Genomic DNA, 20,466 nt, shown 5'->3' with positions numbered 1-20,466 from the left:
GCTAAGGTTTGAATTTTGTCCCAATTCTTTAAAAACGACTCCTGGAACACAAGGGTGGTTTTATTAGAACAATAAGAAGCTTTTTAAAAAGTACTAAAAAACTTTAGCGTGAAGAGCAAAGTGTTGGGGAGGGAGCAACCCTCTTCAAATACGTAGTCATTTCTGTTCGTCTTAAGTTTTTATGTTGCTCCTTACTTTCAGCTGAAAAGCTTCCTGTTTCTTTTAATAGTTTTAAAAACCAAGGCTGAAATAAGTATGCAAAAAAGGAAAAAGGCTTGGACAGAAACACTAGGCCCCTGTTATCTTCTTTTCTCTTGTACAAGATTACTTGCTTACTGTATAAGCTCTCGGAAATGTTAAAAGGGGTGATTAGCCTATTCTACAATCAGCTTTGCTTAAATTTGATAATATAAGCACTTAGTATTTCTGCCAAGCTTTGTCCATAAGAAAAGCTTGGCAAAGACAAAGATGTTTTAAACTCAGTCCTACTTAAAATTTAGCAAGCGAAATGGATGTGAAGGATTTTAAAACCTGGCCACAGTTTGCTCCCTCCCCCAACTGGAATTTTGAGTCTTTAAAAATCTTATCAAACCTAAGACAGACCCGCATAATTCAAGCATCCACAGAAAAGGATCATTTTTTTTTTAGTATACATGTCTTTTTGGTTCTCTATTGTTTCTTTTTTGGTAAATATTGAGCAATTCATATTATTGACCTATGAGTAAAGTAAACATACCACTCGATGCCTTTTCTTATGTTCTTTCCAAATATACCAATTGCTTTTGGCGCAAATTCTCTTTACTCCCAGCCCCTAGGTTATACAATTACTCCTTAGGGGGGGGGAGCGCTTGTAAATTTCATTTCCGACGAAAAGAAATGTTAAATTTGGATTCAGGCTGCAATTCTGACTATAGAGGTAAGTTTGAATTTTACCCCTACCCCTACCCCAATGTACAAATATATACCCTGAACTGGTATATTTGGGTGGGGTGAAGGGAATTTGCGCCAAAAACAATTATTATATTCGGAAAGAGCATAAGAAAAGTCATCGATTCGTATGTTCACTTTATTCATTGGTTAATAATATTACTCAATATTTAACGATTTTTCATTGTCATTTTCAGTTTACTCCAATATCTTCGGCCTTGGATTCATTTCTGAAAGTGTCATTCACCTAACTCAACTGCTTTCCAGGGTAGCAAAAAGTGTCTAAAGTCTAAACTACAATTTTAGGCTACCCCATATTTTCCTAATTTACCCTTTTATATCATTTTGATAGTATGGGTCCCCAGGGGCATCCCGAGGGGGGTGGGGAGGTGCGCACCACCCCTCCAACTTTTTTGGCATTCGGTAAAATCTTCGCCGAAGGCAAAAATTTGGCAGAAATTTTGCAAAATCGGCTGAAATTTAGCAAAATCGGCTGAAAATTCGGCATAAATCAAACAGCGATTCGGTAAAATTTACAAAGTTCGCCCCCCCCCAATAAAAGGACCCCCAGGACGACCCTGTAGGTCCTATCAAACTAAATTCTCGGACCCCCTGGCTGGTAAGATAAGATGTTTATTCCAAAAACAATGGCTATCAAACGAAATTATGGATCAATTACGCTTTAAATTGGTGCACAGGCCTAAAGTCTTGGCAGAATTTTATCAGTTTGAGATTAGACTTTAGTAGGTTAATTTTGGTTGTTGCTTCTACATCGCCTTTGTTCATGTTTCATTCTCACTTTTCCATTTACATGAAGAACAGTTGTGCCCAACAGCTTTCAACTTCCTTCTATAAAACTTGATTTGAATGTACCACGTTTTCCCTGGTTATATATGCTTTGATCTACTTATTGGTAGATGACTGAAAACTCGAGAAAGGGACCCCGGGGAGGGGCTAGGCATACATAACAAAGATCATACCGGTTAACTGTTCTATCTTTTCCGCTTAAATAGTTAAATTTTTATTTCGCTTAATACTTTTTCTATCATCATTTTATAAAAGTGTACAAAAAAGAGTGCAAAGAGCAAATAAAGGGCAAAAAGAGTGCAAATCCGGTCCGTGGTGTGATAGAGTGCAATAAAAAAAAAGAGTGCATTTCATACAAAAAGTGTGCAAGTTGGCAACCCTGATCTGCTTATGCGATTTTTGACACTAGGAGGAAACCTCTTAAAAACTTCTTCTCGAATTAATGATTTAGATGCACCCGGTGTGTAGTAAATATGGTAAATTTTGAAAACACTCAATTTTAAAACAACGCAAAATCGGTAGACTATTATTATTTACATTTGTATCACAACACTCTAAACTATAAAGGGGTCTTTGTAAGGATTCAGCTCTGTCGACCCTTACAGGCTGGTTTCTCTGTTTGAATGCCCACTGTTTGACTAATAGTTTCTAGGGTTACCCCGGTTTCTTCAGCGTTACTATTTTGACTCTGGGTGTTGTTAATCGTTTGCCTTCTAGGCCTAAATTCAGGAATATTATTAGGTGTTTGCCAAGTATTATTTATTCCCTGCCTTCCTAAATTCCTGAACTGGTGAACTGTTCTGAACTGGTGTATTGTCTTGTACGTCTGGCCTTCTTTGCATATTCCATGCCAGAAATCCGCGGCATAGTGATTTCTTTTGCCAAAATATTAGCAATTGAATTTTTCTTAAATTATTTGCTGTTTTCCCAGTTGTTTCTAAGTATTCTAGATCTATCATTGTGTGTTCCCAAACTATCTGTCTTTGGTCGGGGTGGGTGCCCATATTTTCTATAATTATTAGCAGCTAATCTCTCAAGGTCATGGATTCTGTCAGCTATTTCCCTAGACGGCGACCCTCAGCCTCCGTCACGCCTTTTTGGAACTCGATTTGGCTCCTCAAAGTTCACCCGCTTCTATCCCCTTTCATAATTTATACTTTCTTGGGCTCCTGTGTTATTTATCGACATCTGATCAAACTTTTTCATAGCCTCGTCAATTTTTACCTCTGTTTCTACTAGGATTATAGCCAGCTCTAAATTTTCAGGTTTCCGTGATAATATTAGTCTTAATAGCTTTTTTGGTAACAATTGGGTAAAAGTATGTAATTCTACTTTCTGTACTGTCTCGTCATTTCCGCCTTTCTCTAACTGTAAGCATACATATCGACAAATTTTGTCTGCATATTCCTTGATACTAGTTGAGGTATTGAATGTCACTACCTCTGTTCTTAGCCTCTCGGAGATGCTTGTCTCTATGAATCTTGTTTTGAAAGATTCAATTAGAGTACTGATGTCCTTGGGCTCTTTTTCCGTAATTGCCTCAAAATGTTTAAGGGCGCTTCCCTTTAATCTGGCTGCAACGCATTGCTCTTTGACCTTATCGTCAAACGATTCTGTTAGTTCGTCGAAAATTTTTAATTTTTCGATAAATTCATCTACATCTGAAATTCCCGCGTATTCTGGTATAATTTTGGCAATTTCGAGTACCGTTGATAAGGATGCCATTTTTGCTCTGGAAAAGCCATTTTATTTCAATCTACAATTTTTTTCTAGTCCTCTCGGCCCAGTTTTTCTAACGGCCACCAGTTGTGGTAAGGTGATTCTTATGGTATTTAGGTGATGTTGTAGTAGATGACTTTATTCTCTCCTTATAGGGGAGATAAACTATGGCCCTAAGGTAATTAAACTTTGGTAGCGTTCCTTAGGTTATGTCCTGACTAATGAGGCGTACCAGCGGGGTATATTTGAGAGACTAAATGTAGATTGTAGAGGGAATGGCTACAATACAGTACTTTTATTCAGTTAGCATACACTAGTACAGGGATTGATAATACATATATTCTGCTGGGACTGGTTGTCCCATGTAGACCACAAGTATCATAAATCTACAATAATATATAATAAGATACTTAGACACTTACAATAATCCGACAATATTTGAAGGTATTTCTTAATCAACGGACCAGAGGTCAGTCCGGCATAAAGTTAGTATCAGGCTACCCCTTCCCATAAAATGTATCTTTTATACATTTTTATCAACCACGCCTTCCTGGACCCAACCGACTTAATTAGCTAGGAATTGGTAATTTCTCAATTTCCTGTTAAGCAGAAATTTGCCAGGATATGTTCCTTATCTTAATAAAAAAGTGGTATTTCTAAAACTTTTGTATTTGCGTCTTAATATTTTTCCTAAATTCCAAACTGACTTAATTAGAAGGCTTCACCACATGTTTATGAAGCTCTACAAGGCACTAGTTCGCCCGCGCCTAGAGGTTGGAATGTCCCTGGCGTCACCCTATTTCAAGAAGGACAAACTAATTCTAGAAAGATTCAGCAAAGAGCAACCAAAATGGTTGAAGGCCTCAAAGAGCGTTTACGTCATTTGAAGCTTCCTACTCTTGCATACCGGAAGAAATGTGGTGACATGATAATGACCCACAAAAATATTTCCAAAGATGTTCTCCCCCGTCTCATTACCCCCCCCCCATCACAGAAAGTTCTGTGACTAGTAGTCATTCCAAAAAGATCTTCAAGAAACGCTCCTTAGTCCGAGAGAGAAGCCATTTTTTCAGCCAACGAGTGAAGAACTTGTGGAATCTACTCTCTGAAGATACAGTGGCTGCTGATTCAACAGGTGCATTCAAGAAAAATCTAGACGAAGAATGGCTACAGCAAGAGTTCCTGTACAACTGGGAGGCTGCAGAGTCCTCAACCCAAATTTAGCAAACAACCCATAGAAGTCATAACAGCATTTCAAGGATGAAAATCCTTAATTTCGCTCCAAGCTGCGATTTAAGGTAATACCAACTATGCAATTAAAGAGAATTCATAGTTAAAAATTGTCAGGGCTATTATATATATATATATATATATATATATATATATATATATATATATATATATATATATATATATATATACGCCTTATATATATAAGGAAAAACAATTAATATGAGCTAAAAATTAGCAAGCTATTAATATCCCTCTGTTTGATCTAACATGTCTCCTTCTGGGAAGCTACTATACTGAAACTTCACCCACATATCCCCTGGAAAAACGATGTCTGGCAACCCTGCAATCAGTAGACAGGATCAGCGGTGCCACCGTCCGGGATTAATCCCGGTTTTCCGGGATTTTTTTTGCGGTCCGGGATTTTTTTTTGTGTCCGGGACTTTCGGGCTTTCTTTAATAAAAACCGGGATTTTTTGCTAAAAACCGGGATTTTTGCTAAAAACCGGGATTTTTTATTAAAAAGAGATTTTCAACGATTTTGGCTGATAGTCTATTTTTTCTGTACGGTATCACGAATATTCTCTGTTTTTGCTAGTTCCCTCTGGATTTGCGCTATTACAATGTAGAAACAATTTTTTCGTTCCGGATTTAACTTTTGAAAATTGGAGTCGAGCGGCGAATTCGAATTTTAAACGTGCTTTAACCTTGCAGGAAGTATTGAAAGTAGTCTCAACTGACGCCACCGTCAAGAGGAGACTTAAATCTCTCAGGTCAGTGCCCCGTGCAATGCCTCGGGCAAAGTTAAACTCAGAAAAGGTAAGTAAAAAGCGTACGGCATTCTACTTATTCTGTATATATATAAGTGGAATAAGTTTAAACAGGGATCTGAATCTCAAAGTAGAGTTTTTCCCCTCGCTGATGGTGCTATTCCCAAGAAGCTTAACTTTATTTTGTTAACTATTGTATTATACCACCTATAAAATTGATTTTTGTTAGGTTACCATGCATAGGCCTAACTTATTAGGTTTCTCCTAATTTTCTTGAACAAGTAGGCTAGCCTAGGCTATTTGATTAGGCTGATTATTTTAGCCATATGGATTGCTGAATGTTTTGAATGCATTGATAGTTAATATTAGAGTATAATGTCAAATACACAATTTAGTTTAAGAATAGCTTAGTCAAATTCAAGAAAATACTGCCCAATCTTAAACACATTATCATATAGGAATTGTAGGATACAAAGCCACTCAAACATAAATAGATTCAATCCCAGACATGTGCTGTAAAGAAAAATAGGCTACTAGGGTTTGCTAACTTTTCTTTAAGCTTAATTTTCAGTATAAAAAAGTTTCTGAGATCACATTGAGCTAATCCCAACAAGGTCATCTAAATCTATACATATGCAAGACTAAGAGCTTGCTTGGAAATGTAGGCTCTATTTGAATCAAATTATGCTCGTTTGTTTGTCCAAAGTTAGTGATTATCCAAACACCAGGTGTGCTTGGATAATATACCCAGTTCTTCATCAGCAGCTGATGTGTATTACCAAAGAAAGCTAGTTTAAAGAAAAATCAAACTGTTTTGTTAAGCCTAAAGGTGTATCTGGCTTTGTGGGGGAATAGACAAGGAAATAGAAAATCTAATGGTATATTTCCTTTTTTTCTTTATATGATTTCTCCCCTTTAATAAATATTATAGCTAAAAATATGTTTTGATATTACTAGGACTAGACTAGTCTATCTTTACAAAGCCTATCTTTAGTCTACTTAAAATTTCCTTTTCCTGACCTAGCCCCATTTTCCATTTCCTGACTTGAAGTAAAAACAAGTAATTGGAAGCATTTCATCAAGCCACAATGTCCATTGGGCTTGTATACATAATGGGCTGGGGCTTGATGGCAGAATTTGCTTCAACCAACTCATTTTTTTTTTTTTTTTTTTTTTTTTTTTTTTTTTTAATTACCGACTGGCAGGATCAATACAAGATACTAGGGTATATAGGAGTGCTGTTATTGATGTGAAAAGTAAAGACCACCATCTAGTAGTGTCTAGGGTTAATCTAAAGCTGAAGTCTCGGAAGGGTAACTACCTCCCAGGAAGTTATGATGTTGGTAGACTCCAGGATGAGAATTTGAAACAAGCTTTCCAGGAACAGTTGAATACCAAACTTGAGAGTTTAAAAGTTGACAATGTGGAAGATGGTTGGAATAATTTTAGAAAAGCATTCTGGTAACATGAATTTGTGTGGGCTTTTCTACCTCCCACCACCCATTTCCAGACATATTGTAAGATGACCTCTTTTTTTAATTTCAAGGATAAGTTTTTTAGGTAGAGAGGAGGTAACAAGAAAAATCTTTAGTCAGAACTTTTGAGAATCTTTTAAATTTCTTTCTATAAAATGTCCATATAAATAGACTAGCATTAGATTTTATGATTTAGGGGGTCTGCAGTATATTATACTTCTAATCATGAATTATGATGCATATGCAGTGCTCTTTCTTTCTGGAGAAGTTTCTGTTCTCCAATACAGAAAATTCCTATTAGGTTGCGATTCTGCGAACTCGAAATCACGATAGCTCAAACGTCAAAATCGCTGGATGCAAAATTTGACTTTACACAAAAGCAGCAAAAATCGAGGTTTCAGGGAAATGCAAGGATCCCTACAGATCCAAAAGTAGTAGAAAAGCCGAAAGTACTGCGATATGTCCTTTAATTTGAGTCAGAAAAGTTTAAATTGGCCACACAAAGTTTCTGGAAAGTGATTTTGTGCTTGATAGGCTTAGAGAAGTAAAAATTAAGTAGAGGAGAATGTTAGCCCATCAACTTTTTTTTGTGGCAGCAGATAGATAGGAATTTCTTGGCCACTCGAGGACCTAGTCTTTAGCATTCTGACTATGTTTCTCTAGCCTGACTATATTTGTGATCATGCATTGAAGGAATAAGACTTTGCAGCCAAAAATCTTATAAGGCTTTATTTCTACATTTAACCTTGGCCTAGGTGGGTCTGAATGAAACAGAAATTCCAGTATCTAGAAAGTATTTGTTAGAAAGAAAAAAGATCATATAATATTCCTCTGACTTATACAGTATGACCGGTGGAAGATTTTGGACAAGAGACAGCTAGTGAATCAGCTAAGCATTGACAATAATTGGTAGATCTGTAAATACTTAAGTCCATGGGCGTAGGCAGGGGGGGGGTTAGAATAGTCAGAATGCTAAAGACTAGGTACTCGAGTGGCCAAGAAATTTATAAATATTTAAAAATAATTAATATATATAAAATATATATTAAAATATAATATATATTAGTATAAATATTTAAAAATATTAAGAAAAAATATTTATTTTCAATTTAAAGGACATAGGAACGCAAAAATAATGATAATACCTTCATTCATGGTTAAAAATCTCAATTCATATCCACCAAGCCTTTTTTTTAACACGGTTAGGGATTTTAAAGATTTTGAGGCCAGACGTCATAATTCCTACACAGTGCTATCCGAGACCACGGCCGCAAAAAATTTGAAAATCGTTGATGTGACTTCTTACCCTGGTTGATTTAAAATGAAGGAAGAAAACAGAAAATGCAGTCTCTCTGCCTGCATTCCCTTATAGCTTTTCGTTAGCTTCTTCTGTAGCCTTTCATCGGCAACTGAGGAAAAATCAGCCAAAGATTATTTCGTCGCAACACCAGAGGGACGCTGCAAGCCCACGGACCAAATAGTGAATTCGTAAATAACAAACATTTGAAAAACGCTACTAATTTTAGGTTTTGATGGTAAATCGTGTTTTCTAGGGTTCCATAGAGCATTTTTTTTATATTTTTTACTTTTATAGGTCATTTAACTACAACCTAAACGACGGGCATGATTTGAAGACTATTTTTCAGATTTTTCTTGCTGTTTGTGCTCCCCCCCCCGTCCAAAATTCTGCCTCCGCCCAGGCTTAAGTCTGCTCTTTTACAGATGAAGGACATTCGTCTCTGGTTTGCGAAAAAGCGGAAGAGTCCTGAGACTACCCATGGAGAGTCAGGATTAGCTGCCACCACAGGTTCGTCATATCTTTAAAAAGAAAAATTACTTACGAAACATCCACGTCAAGAGCCCGACGCTGGCTGTTCTGTCGACGCGTATTCGTCACATTTTGAAAACGAAGTGTTTAGTACCATACGCCCACATCGACAGTCCGACTTCGATAATGAATACTCCTCCTCTGAAGATTCAGAGGACAAAAATTCTTCTGAAGATCTAACCGAAGACCTTAGGAATAGTGACGAGGGGTCAGAATTTGATCCAAATCCTCTGTCGTCGTTGGAGTCGGATAATACTGAAAATGGGCGGCATTCTCTAAATGAGAAGAACAGAAATCTTAGAAAAGATTCAGTGAAAACCAAAAATGTGTCATCTTCCAAAGTGTTTGTGAAGACAAGAGAAAAACGTACGGTTCAGAAAAGCAAAGGCAAGAATAATTTGTAGGTAAGTTCACCAGCAAGTGGCTCCATTTTCCAGAATTTATGGGCTGGCTTAAGGCAGATGAAAAAGAGCCATCAAAGGCTTACTGTAGCTATTGCTCAAAACCACTCAAAGGGAATAAGTCTGCTATGAGACGGCATGCGTCCAGACCATTTCATGTTAACGCTGTCAAAGCTAAAATGAATCAAGTATCGGCTTTATCATGTGCTTCCAAAGAGCTCCAGGAGCGAACCAAACTAAGAGACAGTATTTTAGGCCTTGAACTGGGCTTGTGTGCGTTTATTGTGAAAGAGAACCTTCCGGTTTCTAAAATGGATCAGTTGCCTGACGTTTTAAAAAACTACATAAAAGACTCGCCGACTGTTAGTGGTCTTGCTTGCGCCCGGACTAAATCTTCAGAACTGATCAAACACGTGATTGCGAAAGTAGGGGAAGATGAACGTGCTACTGATCTGAAAGGATTCAAATGTTCGATAATCGTTGATTAATCTACAGATGTTTCGTGTACGAAGTTTTTAGTGATTCTAGTGCGTTTTGCCAAGAAGGTCGAAAACGATCTTAAAGTTGTCGAAGACTTTTTAGCAATGCCAAAAGTAAAAGATGCATCTGCGGCTGGACTAAAAGCATTAATCGTTAATGAGTTTGTCACTAGGGGCATCCCTGTAGCAAATATTATTGGTTTTGCTTCTGACAATGCTAGTGTTATGTTAGTCAAAAACAATGGATTGGCTACCCTCTTGAAACAAGAGCTACCAGGGCTAGTGGTACATGGCTGCATCTGTCATTCTTTTGCCCTGTGCTCTGCTGCTGCTTGTGAGGCACTGGATTCGTCAGTAATCCAATTTAGTCATGACATATACAACTTTGTCGCCTTTTCACCAAAACGCAAAGAAGAGTTTAAGGAATGCCAGGCCTTTTTGAATATTGCCGAACATGCCGTACTTTATCCAAGTAAAACAAGATGGTTGGCCATGGAGCAGGTGGTGCAGAGATTATTGGAACAGTGGCCTGCATTAACCTTGTACTTTCAGTCGATGATGCTGACAGAAATACCAGCAGCCAACGCAATATTGAAGGGGCTACAAAGCCATGAGTTGCAGCTCTATTATATGTTTCTCGTGTACATTTTGCCTGTGGTGAATAGGCTGAATTTACAGTACCAGAGTGAAGATGTTAGGATTCACCTGATTTTGAAATCTGTGAGAGATACTCTGGGAGAAATTCTGAGAAACTTCATGAAAGAAAATTCTCTGCGAAATAAAGATCCCTTTGAAGTTGACGTCTTCAACCCTCATAACCTGAGACCTTTTAATGAGATTTACTTCGGTGCCAAATTTGATGTTCTAGTCAAGTCGGAAAACTTGCGTTTATCCTCTCATCAGGTGAATGACATTCAAGTCAAGTGTGTCAAGTTCTACCAGATTCTTGTGAAGCAGATTCAAAAAAGGATTAACCATAGGGATCCTCTTTTGAAACAGTTAGAATGTATTGACCCTTCAATCGCTCTTTCGGGTCAGATCTCCTCTATAGCACCGCTGTACAGTAGGTTTTGTGCAACATACTCTGTTGACGTCGAGGAGCTTAACTCAGAGTGGATAAGACTGCCATTTGTGGATGAGATCTTTGAAGTGAAAGGTAAAGAAGGTCCTGTAGCGTTTTGGTCCTTTGTGGACAGTTGTAAAGATGCAGGTGAAAATAAGATGTTCAAAGTCTTACCTTCATTTATGTTTACCATGATGAGCCTGCCACACAGTAGTGCCGGCGCTGAAAGGCAGTTGTCCCTTCTCAAGCTTATTAAGAGCCCGCTCCGGAACAGATTAGACAGCGAGATGCTGAGTGCCCTCATGCACGTCCACCGGTTCATACCTGATGAAACTAACTGGAAAGGGCGGGGGTCTCTTCGGGCTAAGGCAATAATTGTGAAAATGTACGAAACAATATTTTCAATTTCTTGGAATAATTTTTTCCCCGGGTGTTTTTAATTTTTTTTTTTTTTTTTTTTTTTTAATCCCACCTACTATCCTCAAATGGAATTAAAATTTTTGTAAAAAAAATTTTTAAAATATAATACTTTAAGCGGAACCTAACTTCTTTATTATAAATTACCAGCCAAAGGTGTTCTTCCAAAAGGCTTACTCCTACAACATTAAAATTTTTTAAAACAAAAAAAAAAAAGATGTTATATCCCTTATACTGGGCGTCCTCCGTCCACAGGAAACCCATTCGTGCGGTGGAAATGTTGTGCTAGTTTTTTTGCTTTTTTTTTAAGACCTTTTTAAGACCTTTAAGGTCGTAAACACTTAAGACCTCCCGTATTGAGTGGATTATTCCCGGTCGGCCTAGTTTATTGTTTTTCTATTGATTTAGTGTTTGATTTAAATGTTATGTATTCCCCCTCTATGACAGGCCTAGGAGCCTTTGGGGGATTAGCACAATGTATTTTCTTGTATGATTAATTGATTATGAATAAATCTTAGCTATCTATCTATTTATCTTATCTTATCTGATTTGTAGACTTCCTGATTTGTGAAAGAATTTTGAGAGCCTGCTCAATTAGTCCTTTATTTCCGACTGGCAACTGATGGATTTTTTTGCTTCTGTGAGCACATTCCAATTTTTGGAAGGTTGATTTTGTGTTTTTAGTAAAGCCCTAGTTTTTCAAAATCCTAATATATATTAAAAATACCAGTTTATTCGTAGTCAGTTTGTTTGAGCTAGTTTTGCAGTTTTATCTTGCACAAATTGTGAAGCAATAATGTCTGTCGCTTTAAGTTTCAACTTAGCCCTTTATATCTGTAAGAAAAAATTGGTTTGACTTTTAGATTAATTTTTTTAAAGTAGGGTCTTCTCTTACTTACGACCCTATGGTCGTGTACAACCTAACGTCGGAAGCCGACCCTACGGTCGACCCTACGACCCTACGGTCGTTAGCCCTTTTTACGGAACATTGGCGAATTGTTTTTGCCTAAAAAAATTTTCGTAGATCCTACTAATCCACCAGAACTTTTTCACGTCGAAATAATACTATGAATATTGACAATCAATTGTTAGTTACAACTAGAAACCACGTTTCACGGTACTTCGAATTTCGCGCCTTGCTTTTTACGTCATCACCTTGCAGCCCTATGTTGTATAACCTAAAAACCGTGTTCCGGGATTTTTTTTGAAATTTCGGGATTTTTTTTGAAGAAAAATCGGGATTTTATTTTTGAGCTGGTGGCAACACTGTACAGGATGGATTTTCCCAAATTGAATAATCATATTCGTAAAAAGTATAAAATAAGAAATCTATAATACTCTCTTTTCCCAACATTTTTCCTTCCATAGATCCACTAGGCCTATTAAAGGAGTGAGGATTTTCAAGATTCCCAGCTGCTCTACTTAACAAAGTTATGCAACTAGAATTCTAGGCTAAGCTTAGGACTAGAAGGATGCAAGTCAAAACAATGTTTTCACCTGGCAATAGGCCTACATGTAGCCTACTTAGTATAGCGTCAGGATCTGTCTTATGTTTATACTGTCTTTCCTTAACACTTAATGTTGAATCAACAAACTGCCAACCAAACTGCAAAGGAGAATCTAAGAGAAGCAGAAATCAAAGTAGGCCTAGAATAAAATTAAAACAAAGGACTTCAAACCCAGTATAAATATTAAACTTTTCACTAATGTGACAAATATTAGGCTATAAGTTAGCTTTATCTGAGTTCACTAACCAACCCTTAGTTTAGAAAATGTAGAATACTCTAGAATCTTTGAAATGTTCCAAAGATGAATCATAGACACTAATGGTTGATACAATGATGAAATCAGACCAAGGGTAGACTAAGGCCTATACCACCTGAGCACAAGCCTATGATTTATGACAAGAACATAATTTGCACTTTACTGAAAGAATATAACTGTTTTTACTTTTATAACCTTAATAAATCAAATAATATTAACATTTTGATTACTAAATATCAGTATATGTATCAGTATTAAACTGACAATACACATTCATTTGCATTTTTTCAGTAAAGTGTAAATTATTTTCAGGCCTTGGGAAAGCTTAGGGGGTTTTGAGCCTAACTCATGTTAATTTCTGATCGTTTTGAGTTTGACTTGGTTGTTAATTGTAATTTCGGTTCTTTTTGGGTTTCATTTATTTATCAATGCTGATTCATGGTAGTTTCACGCTTGGTAGATTATTTGATTTTATTTTTGCTCATTTTTTGTTTAATGGAGTTCTTTACTTTTCTTTGAAAAACTTATGTTGTGGAAAAAGTTTTTTGAATTAATTTCTTTTTGTTTTATATTGATATAGTCTTTTCAGGGAAAAAGATAATAACACTTTAAATCTTTTCGTTTTTTAAAGACTTTATTGTTTGGCCTGCTATTCGTATGCTGGAGAAAAGTTTTCAGCAATTTTTAACAACATACACCCTTTTAAAAATCTGGACACAAGTAGTAGTGTTTAGTTTAGTTTCATACCTCCTCTAGTTGACCTGAAATAGAAAACTTGATACCATTTGAAATAAATCTGTTTATATTCTTTGATAGCTTGGATACACTTACGCAATTTTGATTTGAAAAAATTTTAAGAGCAAAAGTAGCCCCAAAAGTTTGAACATGATACCCTTGGTTGTTCTTGAGATACTGCTGAGATGCCTTATTGGGAATTAGCATTAACACAGTGCATTTTGATTTAATCTTAAGACAACATTTAATTTTTAAACATAATGGGCAAATGGGAGGGGGATTAGTTTCCCTCCAATCACTTTCGACTATTAAAAAGGGCATCAGCCCTTTCTATTTTCAATCGAATAAGCCCTTTTCGAAGTTCCTACGACAACTCCTTTGATACGAAGTGCCCTGGTCTAAAATAAAAAAAAAATTACATTGTACCCATATTGATCTTTACTATAAAAATTTCAAGCCTTCCAATCACTTTCGACTATTAAACAGGGTACTAGCCCTTTCGATTTCCAATCGAATGAGCTTCTACGACAATACTTTCTATAAACACCTTAAATGCCCCCAGGGCATAAATTACAACCCTTACCCTAAGGGATGTGAGGGGGGTTGTCATACTGAAAGACCTAATTTACAGAACTTTCAACAACGGTGAAAAAATTATCTATCTGAAGATTTTTATTAGATGTGTTTGGGAGAGTGGTGAGTTTCATTGGGGCGTTATTTGCTTGTCAGTCATTTTCAACAGTTGAAACTGGCACTAGCATCTTGACTTTCCAATCGACTGTGCCCTTTTGAAATTTTTACGACAACGCTTTCAATATAAACCTTATATGCTACCAGGGCATAACTTACAACCCTTGCCCTGAGGGCTGGGGGGTTTTCATCCTCAAAGACCTAATTTCCAGAACATCTACTATGTTGAATTAAATGGCAATCTGAAAATTTTGATTGGATGTGTTTTGGGGAATGGTAGGCATGAGAGGGGGGTTAGTTACCCTTCAATCACTTTCGACTATTAAAAAGGGCACTAGCCCTCTCAATTTCCAATTGAATGAGCCCCTTTTGAAGTTTTTACGACAACACTATCTATAAAAACCTTATATGCAACCAGGGCATAACTTACAACCTTTGCCCTGGGGGCTCTGTCATCCTCAAATTCATAATTACCAGAACTTTCAACTACGTTGAACAAAATGGCTATCTCTAAACTTTGACTGAATGGGTTTGGGGAAATAGTGGGCGTGAGAGGGGGGTTAATTACTCTCCACTGACTTTCGACTATTAAAATGGGCACTAGCCCTTTCAATTCCCAATCAAATGAGCCCTTTTTGATATTTCTACAACAACTTTCTACCATATATAAACCTTATAGGCTATGCCCCCAGGGCATAACTTAAAAACCCTTGTACTAAGGGCTCTGAGGGGGGTTATCATCCTGAAAGACCTAATTTCCAGAACTTTCAAGTACATTGAACAAAATGGATATCGCAAAATTTTGATTGGATGTATTTGGGAAAATGGTGGGCGTGAGAGGGGGGTTAGATGCCCTTCAATCAGTTTCGACTATTAAAAAGGGCACTAGCCCTTTTAATATCCAATTGAATGAGACCTTTCTGAAGTTTCTACATCATTACAATCTGTAAGAACCTTATATACCCCAATGGCATAACTTACAACCCTTGTCATGTGGGCTGTAGGGGGGAGGGGTTGTCATCCTCAAAAACCTAATTTCCAAAACTTTCAACTATGTTGAATAAAATGGCTATCTAAAAATTTTGATTGGATGTGTTTTGTGAAATGGTGGGCGTGAGAGGGGGGTTAGTAGCCCTCAAATCACTTTCGACTATTAAAAAGGGCACTAGCCCTTTGAATTTCCAATCGAATGAGCCTTTTTGAATTTTTTATGATCAACACTTTCTATAAAAAACCTTATATGCCCCCAGGCCATAACTTACGACCCTTCCCTGAGGGCTATGGGGGAGTGTCCTCCTCAAAAACATAATTTCTATCTGGAAATCAACTATGCTAAACAAAATGGCTATCTCAAAGTTTTGATTGGATGTGTTTGGGGAGATAGAGGGCGTGGAAGTGGTGTTAGTTGCCTTCCAATCAATTTTGACTATTAAAAAGGGCACTGGCCATTTCAATTTCCAATCAAATGTGGCCCTTTTGAAGTTTTTATGACAAAGCTTTATCTAACAAAAAACTTATATGCCCCCAGGGCATAACTTACAACCCTTGCCCTAAGGTCTATAGGAGGTTGTCATCCTCAAAGACATAGTTTTCAGACGTTAAAACTGCATTTAACAGAACAGCTATCTCATAATTTTGATTGGGTGTGTTTGGGGAAAAGGTGGGCTTGAGAGGGGGGTTAGTTGCCCTCAAATCACTTCCGACTATTAAAAAGGGCACTAACTCTTTCAATTTCCATCAAATGAGCCCTTTTTGAAGTTTCTACAACAACAATTTCTATAGAAACCATATATGCCCCCAGGGCATAACGTACAACCCCTCCCCTGAGGGCTGTAGGGGAGTTTCTTCCTCAAAAATATACTTTCTAACTGGAAATCAACTACGCTGAACAAAATGGTTATCTAAAAATTTTGATTGGATGGGTTTTGGGAAATGGTGGGGTGGAAGGGGTGTTAGTTGCCTTCCAATCACTTTTGACTATAAAAAAGGGCACAAGCCACTTCAATTTCCAATTGAATGAGCCCTTTTCGAAGTTTCTATGACAACTTCTTCAAAACAAAACGCCCTGGTCTAAAGCAAAAAAATAATACATAGAACATTGTGCCAACATTGTTCATATATGCCCTCAGGGCATAACTTAAAACCTTGCCCTGAGGGTTGTGGGCGAGTGTCCTCCTTAAAAACATATTTTCTATCTGGAACTCAACTACGCTGAACAAAATGGCTATCTCACAATTTTGATTGGATGTGTTTGGGGAAATGGTGATAGTGGAAGGGGTGTTAGTTGCCTTCCAATCACTTTTGACTATTAAAAAGGGCACAAGCCACTCCAATTTCCAATCGAATGAGCCCTTTTCGAAGTTTCTAAAACAACTCCTTTGATACAAAGTGCCCTGGCCTACAGAAAAAAAAAATATATTCTGCCAACATTGTTCTTTACTTCGGCAGCACAGCCTATGATTATCTTTCAAGAAAACAATACTAAGCTAAAAAGGGACAAATGATTGGGAAAGTTTACACATAACTTGTAACAGCATCAAAAATTCAGTGACCACATAAACTTCATTTTACTTTTTATAACAAGATCTAAGATTACTGAACACACAGATATAGAATTGGAAAAAAAAACAAATGATTAGTGAAAAAAATTGGAGGAAAGTAGGCTAAATGGAAAAACGAATTGCTTTTTTTTAGCGGAAATAGTGGTAACTGAAAAGGTGCTTGCGACATTAATCCAAGTTTGCAGTAACACCTGAAAAAATATGCACACTGCAGCACTGGTACTGTAAACAATTTGCCATCTACAATAACTGACGAACCTATTTCTATCAGATTGAAAGATTAACAACTCACAACAGTGAAAGAAATAATCTGAAAATAATCCTTTAGTATGGTATAAATGGGGTGTTACATTTTACTAGCATATTAATTAGTTTTCTTTTCTTCTTACAATTTCCTAATTTAGAGAAATTGAGAAGAGAGACATAAAAAACAATAAACTATAGGCTATATTTTCCCTTTCAATTCCCATTCCCCTTCAGGTTTGGATAGATGCACTTATTTATTTTTTATTATTTCAGTTTCTAATTTTATAATTCTAATCTTTTTCAATCCTTTTACTTGGTTGTTTGCTTGGAATCTTATGATTAAGGAAGCCAAATTTAATTCTTTAATTATGGATCCAAAAACTAATATATTTTACATATATATGAGCTGACCATAATTATTCACTACATCCTTCCAGGTCATATAAAAAAAGATTTTGGGATTTTTCTTTCTTTTATTAAAAGATTTTAGCAATAAACTCAAAAACATTTTTCAAGATAGCAATGTTAGTAACTCTTCAATAGAGGAATTATAATGTTATGAGCAAGATTTAAACTTAACAGAAAAATAAAGAATAACAATTTAAGACTTTTGAAAGTAAAGAAAATATTATTTTGCTTGAATACATGAGGTGATTTATTCAGGAGATTAATATTACTGCAACATTCTCTAATTTAAACATAGGCCTAATTACAAAAAATTGATGAGTTTGCAGAATTAAAAGTGAGAAAAAGAGCAATACAACTAATCAATCTGGGTAAATTTGTTTAAGTATTAATTTTAATAAATTTTGTTTATGCTTGCTTATTTTAATCAATAACGTATGCAATTAAATTTGTATAGTAATAAACTGAATTAAATGTATAGTGTTTTTTCCTATTTTTTCTTGGAATCCAATAATTGAATGGAGCTACATACCACATGAATTAAAAAAAAACCTACCAAATCCAAAGAATGTGTAATGACTGAAAAATATGTCCAAAATTACAATGTTGCCTATGGCCACCTTTAGCCTTATGCCACCCCTAAATCAGTGCCTGTACATTATTACCCTTCTCTGTCTTTTCAAAACTGTGTGGACTGCTCTGCAAACAGAAGAGAAATAGTATTAGGACTAAAAGCCAAATGTATGAGCCCTTTGCTTGCTCTGTTGTTGTATGTGAATGCCCAGTAAAAGTATCCAAATGCAGGCTCTGAATTTGTTCGACCATAGGTGCATAAAGCACATACTTGGACTGAAAGTTTACAACTGAGTTTTAAAAGTAAATAATAAGGCATCTTTTTGAACAGAAGTTTGAGCTGGAAACTCTCATTTGTTGCTACCATCTCTACTGGTTGGGCCAAGCCTATTGCAAGGCCTAATAACACCTTAGTTTTAAAGGCACTCTCTCCTGATGTGGCCATGCCTGTTGCGTGCATGATAACTCCCTTCTTTTAAGGGCACTTTGGTGTCAACAACTACCAGGTAAGAAAAAAAAAACATGAAAGCAAGTCAAAATCCTGAAAGAAAACCATCAAATCAAGCCTTAAGGCAATTAACTGGTTTAGATATTGGGGCTACCAATTATATCCCTCCTAGCTTGAAAATCTTACCCATTTGACCCTTGACTTCATCCCATAGAATAGAACTGCCTGCCACCTCCCAGTGCCAGAGAGAGCTGCAGAGCTTGTGTCCAAATTCAAGTGCAAGTACGTACCTTACCCTATTTAACTTCAAACAAAACTAGAATTATTGTAATTTTGAGTTGCATCTACACTAAATTAGCAAAAACCTCAGGTTAAAATGCACTTTTTAACCTAGTCCTTTTAGCCAAAACAATAAACTGGCAATAGAAAAACAAGTTCCTCAATAATTACAACTTTGAGGTTTACCTGAAAAAGTTTGAGGTTTTCTGTATTATTGGGTGGGGGGATGTATTGTGACTGCCTCACCACCTAAATGGTGCCCATGGCCATTAAAAAAAGGTAACGCCACATTACTGCGGTGGCTCTCATGTGTCATATAGTCTCACTTGCCTGGTCATAAAAAGTTTCCTTGCTTCAAAAAAAGAAAGTAATAAATGATGAAAGAAGACATTTCTTTTATTTCATTTAATATTAATGGGACTCATCAAAGGACTTGGTCATTGATGAAATGCTCCAGAATCAGGACATACTGTTTATCCAAGAGCATCTTCTAACTAATGTCAGTATTAATGTTCTTAAACAAAGAAGGGAACATGTTATTTTTCATATCCCTGCCCAAGTTATCAAAAGACATCTGTCCAGAAGACTTGCATGCATGTTTAAGAAACATTTGGAAATTATTTCCCCAACTCTGCATGATTCAAACGATAGTTTTCTGGCAGTCAGATTGGGCAATACACTTCTCACTAATGTGTACTTATTGTGTGACTATTGCATGGTAGCCACTACAAAGAATTTTGCCAAATCCTGTGCAAAGCTAAAAACTCTTTTAAGTGACACTACTGCCAAAAGATTAGAGTTTTTAATCACAGTTGATTTTAATGCTGACATCAAGTGCTACTTGCCTTAATCTGATTCACTCTTAAGTGCTCTGCCCCCTCACATTCTTTCACAAAAATCAGTAAATTATTTGTGTATCTATAATCCCAGTAGTCTGTCTGCTCTGGATCACATTGTTCATTCACATGGGCTGAAGCCTTCTGCTGTTGAAGTGCTCACTGATCAGCAAGACTGTGACCACTTACCACTATTGTTCAAAGTTTCTTTGGACATTCAGCAAGTAAATTGTACAAAACAAAGACAAAATAAGTGGTTTACTGTCAGCAACTGGAAGAGGGCTGATGAATGCTATCTATAAAAACAATTTATTTGGCAATTTACAGCAGCAATTTCAAAAGATTTATGCATTGCATTTTAGCATGGAAAAAATTGAAATTTTTTTTTGTTTAAGTTGAAAAAATACATGCTATGCTTTACCCCCCCCCCCCCCTAATGTGCAAATATATTGCCCAAATTTGTTTCTAAACTATTATAGCCTATTTTCATTGTTATTTTTATTTTATTTCATTAGCATTCACCAAACTGCAATTCTCAAATGTGTTTTATGTAACCAACGATACTTTAAAGCCCAGCGCCCGCTAGCGCCCAAAGAACCCAAATTCATTAATACTTTAGTGCCCAGCGCCCAGAACCCACAGCTCCCAACTTGAAAAATAAATACTAGCATTACCTTTAGCATAGCAAATTTATAGTCCATTTCCTCTTTAAATAGCGATTTAAAAAAGTATCATATCTAATGTTAGCAAATAACAGATGTTAGCAGGCACAAATAGAATAATTCAGCTGTTCACAAAGATATATTCAATTTT

At 36.4% G+C, this 20,466-nt stretch overlaps 1 protein-coding gene across 1 annotated transcript; it reads left to right on the top strand.

Moving 5' to 3' along the window:
- The first annotated feature begins 9,741 nt into the window (after positions 1-9,741).
- On the top strand, positions 9,742-19,955 carry LOC148947526 (zinc finger protein 862-like). Its single transcript, XM_089095927.1, has 2 exons — positions 9,742-11,084; positions 19,751-19,955. Exons 1-2 carry the CDS (start codon positions 9,742-9,744, stop codon positions 19,953-19,955), a joined length of 1,548 nt encoding a protein of 515 aa, XP_088952053.1.
- Positions 19,956-20,466: the final 511 nt, after the last annotated feature.

This window comes from Artemia sp. Qi Xiang Cuo, chromosome 10 (genome assembly GCF_049724085.1).
Source record: "Artemia sp. Qi Xiang Cuo chromosome 10, ASM4972408v1, whole genome shotgun sequence".
NCBI lineage: Eukaryota > Metazoa > Arthropoda > Branchiopoda > Anostraca > Artemiidae > Artemia > Artemia sp. Qi Xiang Cuo.
The sequence above is the reverse complement of the archived record's forward strand: the minus strand, read 5'-3'. Positions and strand labels throughout refer to the sequence as shown.